This window comes from Lucilia sericata, unplaced genomic scaffold (assembly GCF_015586225.1).
Source record: "Lucilia sericata isolate MDLA Ls3-8-SP2 unplaced genomic scaffold, ASM1558622v1 Contig001595F_arrow, whole genome shotgun sequence".
Taxonomy (NCBI): Eukaryota; Metazoa; Arthropoda; class Insecta; order Diptera; family Calliphoridae; genus Lucilia; species Lucilia sericata.
In genome coordinates this window covers 83250-97217 of record NW_023995512.1, presented here as the reverse complement: position 1 = coordinate 97217, position 13968 = coordinate 83250, and the positions used below count along the sequence as shown (strand labels likewise).

The following is a 13968-nucleotide window of genomic DNA, read 5'->3' as shown; positions in this document are numbered from 1 at the left end:
ATATAAAATACAAAGTTGAAAATCAAAATCTAAAACAAGAAATCATCAACAAACATACACTGAAAATAATCCATGCCTAATATACACGAAAAATGTTGTACATTGTACGAAATGCTTTGTGGTTTCGCACCACGAAATTCTTTCGTAATATATACGAAATTGTGCGAAATATTTTAGTGAAATGCAAAATAATTTTATATAATTTTAGACAAAAATTTGTTCATTTTACGATTTTTTTAAAGACATAAATATGTTAGTTCTTTTAAAATAATTATTGTAAATTTAGAAAAAGATTGCGAATTAAAAAAAAAACAAATTTTTTAACTCACTTAAAATTACGAAAATAAAAAAAAAAATTCGTAACAAAATAATTTTTTTTGTGAAATCAAAAATGATTCTTGTATATTACTATTATTACGAAAAAAATCGTTACTTTCGATAAATATTACATGCCTTAACGAAATTATTTTTGTAAAAGAAAACAAAGTTTCTTAATATATACGAAAAAAGATAGGTTAGGTAGGCAGGTCGTCCTCGCGATGTCATCACTGGGGACACACTTGGGTCCAGTATTTTGATCCCTTTGTGATACCTGAAACGAGAGAGAACGGTCGGCGTATTAGTACACTTCAACCTAATCACTCTGGTTTCCACCGAACCAGTTTGTCGCACGAATATAGGAATCTATCTTTCGGATATTAACCTCCGATAGATCCGCTAAGTCATGCAGAAAATAGCTACCTAGCAGACCCTTTCTGTGATCAGCTAGGTCAGGACAATGACAGAGGAAGTGAGTTATACTCTCTTCTTCCTCTTCATCCTGGCAGCTCCTGCAGAAGTCGTTACTGGGTAAGTTCAGTCTTCTTGCATGGAGTCCGAAAGGCCAGTGGCCAGTTACCACTGCCGTTAAGTTCCGTAGATTAACTCTCGGAATGTAGAAAAGGGCTTGGGATCTTTGTGGGTCGTAAGATGGCCACATGATCCTTGCCTGTCTACAGGTGGCTTCAGTCGACCATCTGCATTGCGCAAGCTCATATAGTTTTTCACGTATCGAGCGTTTGCAGGTTGAAAGCGGTATACCGACAAAAGGGTCGGTATGCTCTCTTGCAAGCGAGGAGCCTAACTTGGCAAGAGAGTCCGCGATGGTATTACCAGGAATTTGCTGATGTCCTGGAATCCAATATAGTCCTATTGTGGAATGTTTCGCCATCTCGTTAAGGGATGCCCGGCATTCTAGGACTAAGTTTGACGTCGTGTAGACACCACTTAGAACCTTAAGGGCTGCCTGGCTGTCGGTATAAATTCGAATATTAGCACCGTATATTCGATAAAACCTGAGCCAGTTTGCAGCCCGTTTAATGGCTGATAGTTCAGCCTGAAGGACGCTACATTGGTCAGGAAGCTTGAATGATACTTCCGTTCCCGAATGTGCTATGTAAAAGCCACCGCCTACACCATGGTTTGATTTTGAGCCATCAGTGAAAACCTTATACGATCCGTCATGGAGGATTGTTTCCATCACATTTGGATCGTGTCGGATATTCACAGAAAAGCTTCTATCAAAAGACGGTTTGGCGATGCAATAGTCGATATTGTCAGGAATCTCTCCTAGACAATTGAGAATGGTGGAGTGACCTGACTGAATCATATGCCACATACCAATTGTATTGAGTCTAATAGCCGCGTTGAGGGCAACCTCTTGGGCCATTAGATCAATAGGTAGCCATCCCATCATGACAAAGAGAGCCTTTGATGGGGTGGTGCGGAGAGCCCCCGTTATCAACAGAGCTGATGTACGAAGGATTCCCTCAAAACATTTGCGGTGTGAGTCCTTTTGTACAGACTTCCACCATACAAGTGCACCGTACAATAGTATGGGCTTGACTACCATGTCGAAGAGCCATTTGGTATTCTTGGGGTTTATGCCCCATGATTTGCCAATTGCTCTCTTACACGAGTATAAGGCCGCAGCCGCTTTTGATACTCTAGATTGAGTGTTCAAATGCCATGATAGTTTTGAATCTAGGATTACTCCCAGATATTTAGCACTATCCGATAACTTCAATTCTATCCCATTCAGTCGTGGGAGAGTGAAGGTGGGTATCTTGTACTTCTTAGTGAAGAGAACAAGTTCCGTTTTCGATGGATTTACACCAAGGCCACTGACGTTGCTCCACGTACTGAGTGTCTTGAGTGCAATCTCCATCCTTTGCGATAAAGTATCCAGATATTTGCCAGATACTACTACAGACACATCGTCTGCATATGCTATTACCTTAAATCCCATAGATCTACGATCCATAAGAAGTGGGTTCAACGCTAGGTTCCACAGAAGTGGAGATAGAACTCCACCTTGTGGGGTACCGCGATTTGCCACTTTTGTGACATTTGCTGCTCCCATTTCGGAGATAATGATTCGTTGAGTCAGTAATCTCTTGATGAAAGCTGTTATTGGTTGGTTTATACCCAGGCCAGTTAGGGCCGTTGTTATCGACCCAGGGTGAACATTGTTGAAAGCCCCCTCGATGTCCAAGAAGGCAACAAGTGTATATTCCCCTTGCGCTATTGTCTTTTCAATGTGACAAACTAGCGAATGTAATGCAGTCTCAACAGATTTTCCCTTCATGTAGGCATGTTGAGATGCTGATAGATGGTCAGGTTTGATATGTATTCTGAGATGCAGATCAATTATCCTTTCCAAAGTTTTGAGAAGAAAGGAGGATAGACTAATTGGTCTAAAATCCTTTGGCTTCGTGTGAGAGGTTTTTCCTTCTTTCGGAATGAAGACCACTGTGCACTTGGTCCAGGGTTCGGGTATATAAGACCATTTCAAACAGGCATCATATATCCGCGTTAGCCAAGGCATAAGATGGACAGCATTGTATTGCAAATCCGCAGGTATTATACCGTCAGTACCCGGTGATTTGTAGGGGTCGAAGCTGTTTATCGTCCAGTTGATCTTATCTTCATTTATGGATATTCCTGTATCAGCTGGGAGATCTGTAAACTGCATGTCAGTCCCGTTTTCCGGAGATTGACAGCCTGGAAAGTGAGTGGCCATTAAAACTTCTAAGGTTTCTTGGCTGCTGGTCGTCCAACTGCCACAAGGTTTCTGAATGAAACTTGGGACAGGAGGAGTAGATGATAAGATTTTGCGCAGACGACTGGTCTCAGAAGAACCTTCCACGCCGCTACAGAAGGTTTTCCAAGATTTGCGCTTTGCATTTCTTACCAGGTTCTTGAAACGATTAACCGAGGTCTTGTAAGAAATCCAGTTTCCTGTTTTCTTTGCCTCGTTAAACAGTCTGCGCGTCTCTTTTCGAGATTTCGCAATGTCCGCAGACCACCATGGGGGCCTGCATCTGCCTTTGTGCATATTCTGTTTACAAGACAGTGAAGTCGCGTGTTTGAAAGCTTGATTTATGGTTTCAACCGCGTTTTCTATGTCCGATCGGTTTTCGATGATCGGTACATCCTGGAGTGAACGTGAGATTAGCCCCATTTGCATTTCCCAATCTGTTCGTCTCCTGTTTATAAAGGGCTTTGGGGCCACTTTGTCAACTACGATTTCAAAATCGATGTACTGATGGTCAGAGAAAGAGCAGTCACTTGAGACTCTCCATCCCCTTATCCTATCATGATGCATAGAACTAACCAGCGTAATGTCAAGAACTTCCCTTCTGTTTGAAACAATAAAGGTCGGTTCGGATCCTGTATTTAAAATATCAAGATTATTGCTTAGAATGAAGTTAAAGATTGACTCACCTCTAGCGTTTATGTCCGAGCTTCCCCAGACAGTGTGATGGGCATTGGCATCAGCCCCCATGATGATCGGCATGCTTTTCGAGTTTGCCATCTCTATGGATCTGCAGACCAGGTTGTTCGGTGGCTGGTCGCTGTGGTCGTGAGCCATGTACGCCGAGATAACCAATATAGCACCTACACTGGTCTCCCATATGGCTGCTACGGTGTCTTCATCACTGAAATCAGAAAGAATGAAGATGTTGAGACTGCTTTTGGCTACTATACAGGATCGAATCTTACCAGATCCTTTTGCGTACAATAGCTTAAAGCTTTTCATGCCTAGTCCACACACCCTTTCTTGGTGAATCCAGGGTTCCTGGACTAGGGCGAGCTCCTCCCCACATACACCCATTCGGAGGAGCAGTGCAGCCGAGGCTGCTTTGGAGTGGTGGAGATTAATTTGGGTTACTCTCACCATCTCCTTTGTTGTCTTTACGCAACACTGTGACGTTGGCGTCCTCCTTGTCAGAGGCAAGGAGATCGTCCTCGTCAACTGACTCTTCCCCCTCCTTAACCAACTTAGAAGTTGATTGACTCAGCGAAAGGTCAGTCTCGTCGCAAGACATATCCGCAGCGGATTGGTCAGGATCGGGATCATCCTGTTCCAATAGTCCCTTGTCATCGCCTCGGTAGACACGAAGGAAGATCGACTCGAAGCCGTAGTAGACCTTCCCTTGTTTCTCGCGAAGCGGCGCCAAAGACTCCTGGTTCAGGATCACAACAATCCTTCTGGAGCTTCCTACAGGTTGAGAAACCCTGACGACCTTCCAATCTTGAGTTGGAAGGTCCGGATTGCCAACCTGTAGAAGCTCCAGTATCGCTGCCTTTTTATGTGGTTCCGCAGGAATTATGGCGGTGTATCTAGGCCTTCGTGGGATCTCGTCCACAGAGACCACTTCCAGCTTAGCACCTTCCCAGGGATCCTTTATCAGCGACACAGCCTGCTTCAAGAGCAAAGCTGAGCGCTCGTTGGAACAGGCCATTAGCTTCACTCTGTTGTGAAACCAACCGCCGTCCTCACACTGTGGGGGGGACCAGGGTTCTGTTTAAGAACTTCCCAGAACACCCCCATCAGCTTTTTTCGCACTATGTCCCATCTGGATGGAGACATAGCGCCATCTATGTCACCCCTGTCGATGACAGCACGCGTGAATTGGTTCTCAACCACTTCACCGGAGGTCCTGTCATGCGGCTTGGGGGGCAACGGTTTCGGACGTTTTGTCCCGGGCTGCTGGCCCTGAAGATTAGTCTCCTCCTCAGAACGTTGCCGTTTAAGCGCGTCCTTTGACGTGAGGGGGGGACTCTTCTCCAGAACGGCCAATTTTCCCTTAGCCCATTCTAGAGAGGACTTGTCCTCTTTACTTAGCGACTCAACTGGCTTGCCAGCTAAGCGCGCTAGAATTTTGGCGGCGGAGCGCCGTTGTAGGAAGGCCCTTCTTGCTGGTGTTACGTGCCTGGGGGTCTTACTATTCGCCGTGCTGGCATTGGGAGATGCCGTTTGAGAACCCGAAATCTTGTTCGCAGTTCCCTCGTGCATAACCGGCATTGGGGTTGCTACCTTGGTTTTGGTGGCCTTAGTAGTCCCCGAAACAGGGGGTTTTATCGGCATTTTGCCAATACGGACCTGAGCTGCTTTTGAGGTACTTGGGGTGACGTCCAGAGGTGCCTCGCTGCTTATTTTGCTGCATCCAGCTTTGGAGCCAGATGCTGTTATTGTTTTGCGACTGCAGGATCCAGGCTTCCCTAAATCCGCAGACGCTTTTGTTTTGGGTTTGGCGCCGGTAGCATTCAGACTAGCCCGACCCGGTGTCTCCGCCGGACTAAATTGGGTGGCAGTAGCACTCGACTCTCCACAGCCTGTCGCCTTCGCCGTGGGGGTAGGGTCTCCGGAGATTATTAGGCCCCTTACCGGATACGCGGGGCACGGTTTCTTGTCGGACATTGGACATTAGAACGGTGTGCATTTTATACTTGCTGCCAAGTATATGATTCTGCATATGATGTGCTTGCAGACCACCAAGCCGCCCAATGTGGGAACAGACGCTGGTGGATTTAGACGGACCGTCGTGGAGTTTAGGGATCTAAAGATCCCGAACGGACTGTACTGTCAAAAGATACACATCCGAAGGATGAGTAGAGATCTTTTGACAAGTACTTGGACTTGTAGCCGCCCCATCGGGGAGAAACAGACGCTACCAGTCGTGGGAAGGGTAGTTCTTAGTATGTGCTCGTCATGAGCCCCTCTGGCATGGGTAGCCCTACCAGCACGGCCTGCATGGGTCATCACACATAAGCCTTCGCATCGCGTCAAGATGACTACCCGTCGCGAAGGAACGAAAAAAAGATATTACGACAGGTTTTCGTACACGTATATATTCTTTCGTAATATATACGAAAATGTACAACATTTTTTCGTTTATATTAGGCATGGATTATTTTCAGTGTACGAAAACCTGTCAAAGATATTACGACAGGTTTTCGTACACTGAAAATAATCCATGCCTAATATACACGAAAAATGTTGTACATTTTCGTATATATTACGAAAGAATATATACGTGTACGAAAACCTGTCGTAATATCTTTTTTTCGTTCCTTCGCGACGGGTAGTCATCCACGAAATTCTTTCGTAATATATACGAAAATGTACGAAATATTTTAGTAAAATGCAAAATAATTTTATATAATTTTAGAAAAAAAATTATTCATTTTACGATTTTTTTAAAGACATAAATATTTTAGTTCTTTTAAAATAATTATTTTAAATTTAGAAAAAGATTGCGAATTAAAAAAACAAATTTTTTATGTTTAAAAAAAAAACATAAAAAATTTTAAAAATTTAAAATTACGTTTAATTTAACTCCCTTAAAATTACGAAAATAACAAAAAAAAAAAAACAATAATTTTTTGTGAAATCAAAAATAATTCTTGTATATTACTAAATAATCTTGTTACGAAAAAAATTCGTTACTTTCGTTAAATATTACATGACTTAACGAAATTATTTTTGTAAAAGAAAACAAAGTTTCTTAATTTATACGAAAAAAGATATTACGACAGGTTTTCGTACTTTCGTAAAATTAGAAATGGGGTTGATTAAACAATATTTCGTATTATACACGAAATTTTCGTATATATTACGAAAAAACTAGTTACGAATTTTTTTCGTAAAGTTAAGCATGGATTATTTTCAGTGTACTTTCGTAAAATTAGAAAAGGGGTTGATTAAACAATATTTCGTATTATACACGAAATTTTCGTATATATTACGAAAAAAGTAGTTACGAATTTTTTTTTTTTCGTAAAGTTAAGCATGGGTTATTTTCAGTGTACACTGAAAATAATTCATTTTTCGTATATATTAGGCATGGATTTTTTTTTCAGTGTAGTTAAACATTTATTCTTCATAAAAGCCTGCAAATTACGCTTACATTTCATCGATTTTAATCTAAAAATCATAAAGAAATAAAAAAAACTCCAAAGAAAATTTAAAAAAATTTTTAACAAATAGAAAAATTAAATTAAAATTGAAATATTTTAAGTCAAGGCTTTAGATTATGTTTGAAAAATAAAAATTAAAAAATTCATACCATTTAGGAATTCATTTATAAATATTATTAACTTTTGCCAATGAAAGCAGTTCATAATATTTATGCTGAAATTTTTTTCTGTGTAAATAAATTGCTTATTTATGTATCTGGTTTTATGCCTGAAATCCGATTATTTGTTTAAAAGTTATTTCAGAAATGTTAATAATACTAGTACAAAAACAAAATGTTGCAATGGTTATCACCGCCAATATTAGAAATAATTTAAAAAATTCAAATAGAATTACGCGGAAATGCAATACTATATAATCTAACTATTTGATCTTATTTGAATAAATATTAATAAAAAGAATCTAAAAAATATTAAAAACTCTAAATTTAAGACTGATATATTTTACAAAATGTGGAATTTCTCAAGGAATTAACTAGGTCCACGTAATTTTTTGCAGTTAATAGCCAGATTGATTATAATAATAAATGTTTTATTTCGGTCTCCCATTTTTACATAAATAAATAATTTATTCTAAAAAAATGTCCATAAATGTCCAAAAATGTCCATGTCATAAAGTATTCATACCTTCGATATACATACATATGTACATATGTATATGAGATTTACGAGATATATTTTTAGCATACATTGGAATTTTTCATTAAGCATTAAAATTTCATTACCATTTATAGAAAAAATGCTAATGAAAAATATTTTGAGTACCATTTAATGAAAATTATATTTTTTTCATTATAACTTTTTTTGATAATGGTAATGAATTTGATAATGAATTTTCAAAAACGAATTTAATTAGTATTTATAATTGTCGAAAAATATATTTGATAAGAATTCAGGAAAATTTTTCGAAGATTCGAGGTTTGAAAGCTTTTAAAACCAGTTCCCATAGCCCAAATTGGCTGAAACTTAGCAGTCATAAGTACATCTGATGACAATACAATAATATGTTCGAATATTCGAAATTAAGTTCGAAAATTCGAAGTTATTTTCGAAATTTCTTTTATGTTTTTAAATTAATATCTGTGTCATAAAAACTAAAAAAAAATTTGGAAAATTCGAACTCGTGTTCGAAAAATTTTTAAAGCTGTTAAAACTAGTTCTTCTATTCCGAATGTACTGAAATTTGGTATACATGATTTCACCTAATGACAATACATTATAATGTTCGGATATTCGAAATTAATTTCGAAATTCGAACTAATGTTTAAAAATTTTTTAAATGCATTTAATAATGATAATGAAAATTTCTTTTTAAATAATTTCTGGTTTCTTGTGTAGGATTTTACTAGGGCATTTAAGTTTTTCTTCGCTTAATTTTGTTTTATTCAGGTAACTGAGATTCTATTTTGCTACATTAAGAATTAATTTTTTTTGGTTTTGTTCTTATATTTACATGCTGGTTTTTGTATTGAATTAACTGATAATGATCTGGCAGTATCATTAATTTGTAATTTTTAGGAGACTTTTTGTTACTGTTAAATAATGGTTGATAATCATTTTTTAAGTGGAGGGTTGCTGTATTATATATTTATTCTGTATAATAGGTATATTTTTTAACATATTGTAAAGTTGATGTCTTTTGACTGGATTTTTTGAGAATTGTTTACTGAGTGGGTAGTAGTCTTGTAATACTATAACTTTATATGCATTTTGCTTTTTTCTGATAAATGAGCTGGAGTTTGTTTATAATTGAAATTAGAGATTGTATTCTGTTGTATATTTTCTATTATGTGAATGGTTTATCATTATTGAAATATTGTATGTTTTATTGATATTAACACATGCATATTCCCTTTGTTGGTTATTACCTTTTTGATATTAGTATCACTTGACTGAGTTGTGGTGTTATTATTGCATTTGATGGTACTTTGGTAATGTTGAGGAATTAACTATGTTGATTTGCTTTTGCAGTTGGAAATTCGTTGATGAAATAATACTGTTTTTGGTAGGTTGGAATGTTTAGATTGGTTTTGGAATTGTGTTGTCATTCATATTGTTATTGCTATTCTAGAGTAACTGTCTTTGTGATTATCCAATATGATGAATTACTGATATTGTCATAATTGTGTTTATGGTTTGTTTTATGTGGTTATTGATATTTGTATTGAAATTTTAAATGATTTTGCTGAATACATTATTTTCAATTGTCAATTACTTGTAATTTCATATGTGGGTGCATCATTGAATATCTGTTGACTGATAAAAATTTGCTGGGTATATGTAAATGAGGTATCATTAGTGTTTTTCTTGTAATTGCTTGGATGAGGATTATTTGTGTTGTTTGGATTAATACTTCGAACATTGTTGATGTTGTCTGCTTCATTGTTTTTTTTATTATTCAAGATTATTTTTAATATCTTATTGTTATATTATTAGAAGTTGGAACTTTGTATTTTCTTTTACTTTCTTTAACTGATTATTTTATTTAACATGCAGGGTTTCTTAAATTGGTATCTTGTAGTTCATTGTGTTCTTTATGTGAGACCTTTTTTTTTTTTTTTTTTTTTTTTTGATAAGATTTTGATTTATGTTGTATTAGTCCCTCATATTACTCACTAATTACTGTTATTTGCTTCTTTTTAAGGTATGTTATAATGCAAGTATTTTAGACCGTTGCTTTGGTATTATTGGTTGCCTAATTATTGTTGTTGGTTCATATCATTTTAATTGCAAGTAATATGCATAGGTTTTTTATCTAGTATTGACTGATTTGTGATATGATTTTTTTTTTTGAGATTGTTTGCCAATTTTGGGAAATTTCTGTTAGCTTTGAAATGGGGGAATGTTGTGTGGTTTAAGGATGTTGTGATTGCTCAGTCAATATTGCTGATTTGGATGAATTTACTTGTGACTGTTTTGGTGGAAGATGATTTGCGACTGTTATTGTATGCATGGAGTTTTGTGTTTGTGAGGATTTTTTCTGCTATTATATATTTTTGCTCTTAAGGAATTGTCTTTCACTTTGTTCTTTTAAAGTTAGTCTTGAAATTTTTATTATGTAATTGATTGGTAATTTTGGTATTTAAATTCTTTTACATGAGTCGATATTTTTTGGGGTAGTTTAAAACTTTCTTACAATTGACTTATATTTCTTCACAGAAGGTTCAGCTGATAGGTGTTTTATAGCTTCATGTTTCTGTCTGATTTGTATTACCTATGTCCTTTACAGTCTGGAGTGTTATTTGCCATATAGTTGCTGTATGACATATTGATTGGTTCTGTGAGTTCATTTTTTGGATTGTTTATGATTTCTTCATATACTTTTCTTTATTTTAACCTGTTTTGCTTCTTTGAATTACATTTGTTTGATTGGAATTTATGTAGGAATTTATTTATGATCAATGCGGTACATTTTAATTGTCCTATCGTTATTTTATGTAGTATATTATCTTTTTTAAAAAAATTAGGTGTAATTTTATTTATATATAATTATGTATTTTGTATTGGAGGAATTATTGTGAAGTAGAAATTTGTAACCGCTTATGGCCTATAGGCTAGGTTATTGAATATTGTTAAATAAATAAAAATAAAAAATAATTACTAATGAAATCGTTCCATTAAAAAGCATTACCATTAGACAAAATAATGCTAATGAAAAAAAAAATAATTATAATTTTTTTCAATTTAATGCTAATGAAATCGTCAATTAAATAGTCGATATAATTAACTACTCCCATGTATGATTTTTAGGTCATGTTGTTGAATACAGTGACAATCGATCGACTAGATATAAAGTTATAATCGTTTAAGAATTACAAAAAACTGTTCGAGTCATGCTCTTTAATTTAATTTTAAAGACAATAAAGAGGATTAACATATACGTTCCTACGACAATTGGATTTTCGCTGTCAACCCAGCGACAGTTACATCAAACGAAAGTTTTTTCCCCAGGAAAGAAATATCGGCCACAGTCAAACTGTTACAGCAACATGATATTAATTTATTTTAAATAATCTGGTTCTTAATATGTTTTTATTATCTCATTTTTATACCCTACACCACTATAGTGGGGAGGGTATATTGGGTTTGTGCTGATGTTTGTAACGCACAATAATATTGGTCCTATACCCACCTTAAAGTATACCAATCGGCTCAGAATCATTTTCTGAGTCGATTTAGCTATGTCCGTCCGTCTGTCCGTCCGTCCATGTAAACCTTGTAATCAAACTACAGGTCGCAATTTTGAAGATAATTCAATGAAATTTGGTACATGATCTTCTATTGTCCCAGGGACAATAGCCTATTGAAAATGGTTAAGATCGGTCCATTATTTCACCTAGCCCCCATACAACTGAACCACTCGAATAGGGCTTTTAAAACTTGTAATCAAACAAATTTTAATGAAATTTGGCACATGATCTTTTATGGTATCGTAGACGAAGCCTGTTGAAAATGGTTAACATCGGTCCATTATTTCACCTAGCCCCCATACAACTGAACCCCCGAATAGGGCTTTTAAAACTTGTAATCAAACTTCAGGTCGCAATTTTGGAGATAATTCAATGAAATTTGGCACATGATCTTTAATGGTACCGTAGACGAGGCTTATTGAAAATGGTTACCATCGGTCCATTATTTCACCTAGCCCCCATACAACTGAACCGCCCGAATAGGGCTTTTAAAATTTGTAATAAAACTACAGACCGCAATTTTGGAGATAATTCAATGAAATTTGGCACATGATCTTTTATGGTACCGTAGATGAAGCCTGTTGAAAATGGTTTACATCGGTCCATTATTTCACCTAGCCCCCATACAACTGAACCCGCCGAATAGGGCTTTTAAGTTCATAATTATGTTTAATATACTCATATCTCGACAAAAAGCTGCAATAACCAAGTTGTATACAAGACTTGATGACCCCCACGAATTCCATAATAATAGGTTCTCATATGACCCTAGCCCCTATGAAAAGCCCCCATCAAAATTTCACTTAAATGTCCACAATTTTATTCAACAATAAACGGCTTAAGTATTTATGTATATCTAAGGCAAGGTACAATTCAATTTAATTGCTTTATTATGGCAACTAAATCACATTATATTTTTGTCAAAGGTGTAGGGTATTATATGGTCGGCCTCGCCCGACTATAATTTCTTACTTGTTTATTTCTCTAAAAGTTATTTGACATCAAAGTATAGTTTTACTTGAAAGTAAGAGTTATTTTTTACATCTATAAAAATATTTTACTTTTAGATTTGTTTTGGCATATATACATACATGTATACATAATTTTTAAATATAAGTTAAAGTTAAACCCTGAATAATTATTTTTAATCTTATGACCTAAAATATTAATTTTATTACAAGAATGGACAGTAAAATGTAGTGGGCACTGATAAAGACAAGTCGTTGATGTGCAGAATTGAACAAATGTGTTTGAACAGTCCGTTGCTGTGGAGAATTACACAGATCCCCACGACAATAACAATAGGTTTTTGTTGTACCAAATAAATGATTGCTATCACTCATTGTCTTGCATTCTTCTGTATACACTTCTTCCACAGAATATTCTTCCCTCCATTTACCATTGTACAATACCTGGAAAATTTAAGTACATTTTAAAGTGTGCTAAAATTTGTTTTTTTTTTTATCGCTTTAAAAACATTATTTTAATCTTACATGTCGTAAACGTTTTTGCTGAGCACATCCAACTGTTGTTGTTTGTTGTTCATAACCATTCTGCAAATGCCTTTTTGAAATAATTCGGGAACACATTGTAGAATATGGACAGTCGAGGATGTATTTTGATGACCCATCAAAATTTGAACAAGATGGTGTAATAATTTGATCATATCCAATAGCTAAGATTTCCGTTGTTACAGCACAGTTGAAACACTTGATGCTAGTGCCTAGATCTATTAAGATTATATTAATATCAGATGTATGTATATTTTTTCAATGAAAAAATCAAACTTACCAATTATATTGATAACGGTAAATGCAACAATAACTCCAGTTAAATCCATACTTTATAAATTTGCTATTCAAAGATCGCCTTTTCAATTTAATTAAGTAAAAAATAATTTGTCCGCATAATATTTAAAAACAACGTATAATTAAATACCGAATGCTTGCTTGCTCTACATGTTAGTTGGAGCTTCCAAATTGTAATCAACGAATGCCATCCGCTGCAGAAGCGATTTCAAAATTTAAAATGTGTGTATGCGCCTTGTCGTACGAGTGTAATGGTGACGCATATTCTGCGATATTCTTATCCGGTTTGTCGTTCATATTTCACAAATGTTGGGTTTAATTTACCTCTTATGTAATGTATGTCTATAGGAATATATTTTTATATAATATTTTTTTTTTAACTAAAACCGCACGTTCATTATCCACTCAGTTATTTAAATCAAGTGAAATGAAAGTCAAGAAATTTATTTTATGATTACAACATGTTATTTCTCGAGTTCTTCTTATACTCGTATATTAATGTTTTTTCCAAAGGTTTATTAATCGTCAAACATTTATTTTAATATACATATGTATACTCAACTTGGAAAAAAACATTTGAAAGTCTCACCACAAGTTCATTCTTATTTCAAAGAAAAATATTTAAACGAAAAATGAAATATATCATAAAATTTAATAATAAGATTTCC

At 35.5% G+C, this 13968-nt stretch overlaps 2 protein-coding genes across 2 annotated transcripts; both read right to left on the bottom strand.

The window, feature by feature from the left end:
* Window positions 1-456: 456 nt before the first annotated feature.
* Window positions 457-6125, bottom strand: LOC119612062. The gene is made up of 3 exons (XM_037967785.1): window positions 4045-6125; window positions 3766-3980; window positions 457-592 (listed from the first exon to the last, which is right to left on the bottom strand). Exon 1 carries the CDS (start codon window positions 5744-5746, stop codon window positions 4793-4795), a length of 954 nt encoding a protein of 317 aa, XP_037823713.1. The 5' UTR covers window positions 5747-6125; the 3' UTR covers window positions 457-592; window positions 3766-3980; window positions 4045-4792.
* Window positions 6126-12294: 6169 nt separating this feature from the next.
* LOC119612059 lies at window positions 12295-13961 on the bottom strand. Its single transcript, XM_037967780.1, has 3 exons — window positions 13284-13961; window positions 12986-13221; window positions 12295-12904 (listed from the first exon to the last, which is right to left on the bottom strand). The coding sequence occupies exons 1-3, from the start codon at window positions 13330-13332 to the stop codon at window positions 12650-12652; spliced, it is 540 nt and encodes a 179-aa protein (XP_037823708.1). The 5' UTR covers window positions 13333-13961; the 3' UTR covers window positions 12295-12649.
* Between the last annotated feature and the right edge of the window lie 7 nt (window positions 13962-13968).

What these genes read in the sequence shown, in the direction of transcription:
- LOC119612062 (XM_037967785.1), bottom strand. Translation starts at nt 5,746, where the DNA reads ATGTCCGACAAGAAACCGTGCCCCGCGTATCCGGTAAGGGGCCTAATA.
- LOC119612059 (XM_037967780.1), bottom strand. Translation starts at nt 13,332, where the DNA reads ATGGATTTAACTGGAGTTATTGTTGCATTTACCGTTATCAATATAATT. An exon ending in TACCGTTATCAATATAATTG is followed by an intron (nt 13,222 to 13,283) that starts GTAAGTTTGATT and finishes TAATCTTAATAG; the next exon opens with ATCTAGGCACTAGCATCAAG. An exon ending in AGCAAAAACGTTTACGACAT is followed by an intron (nt 12,905 to 12,985) that starts GTAAGATTAAAA and finishes TAAATTTTCCAG; the next exon opens with GTATTGTACAATGGTAAATG.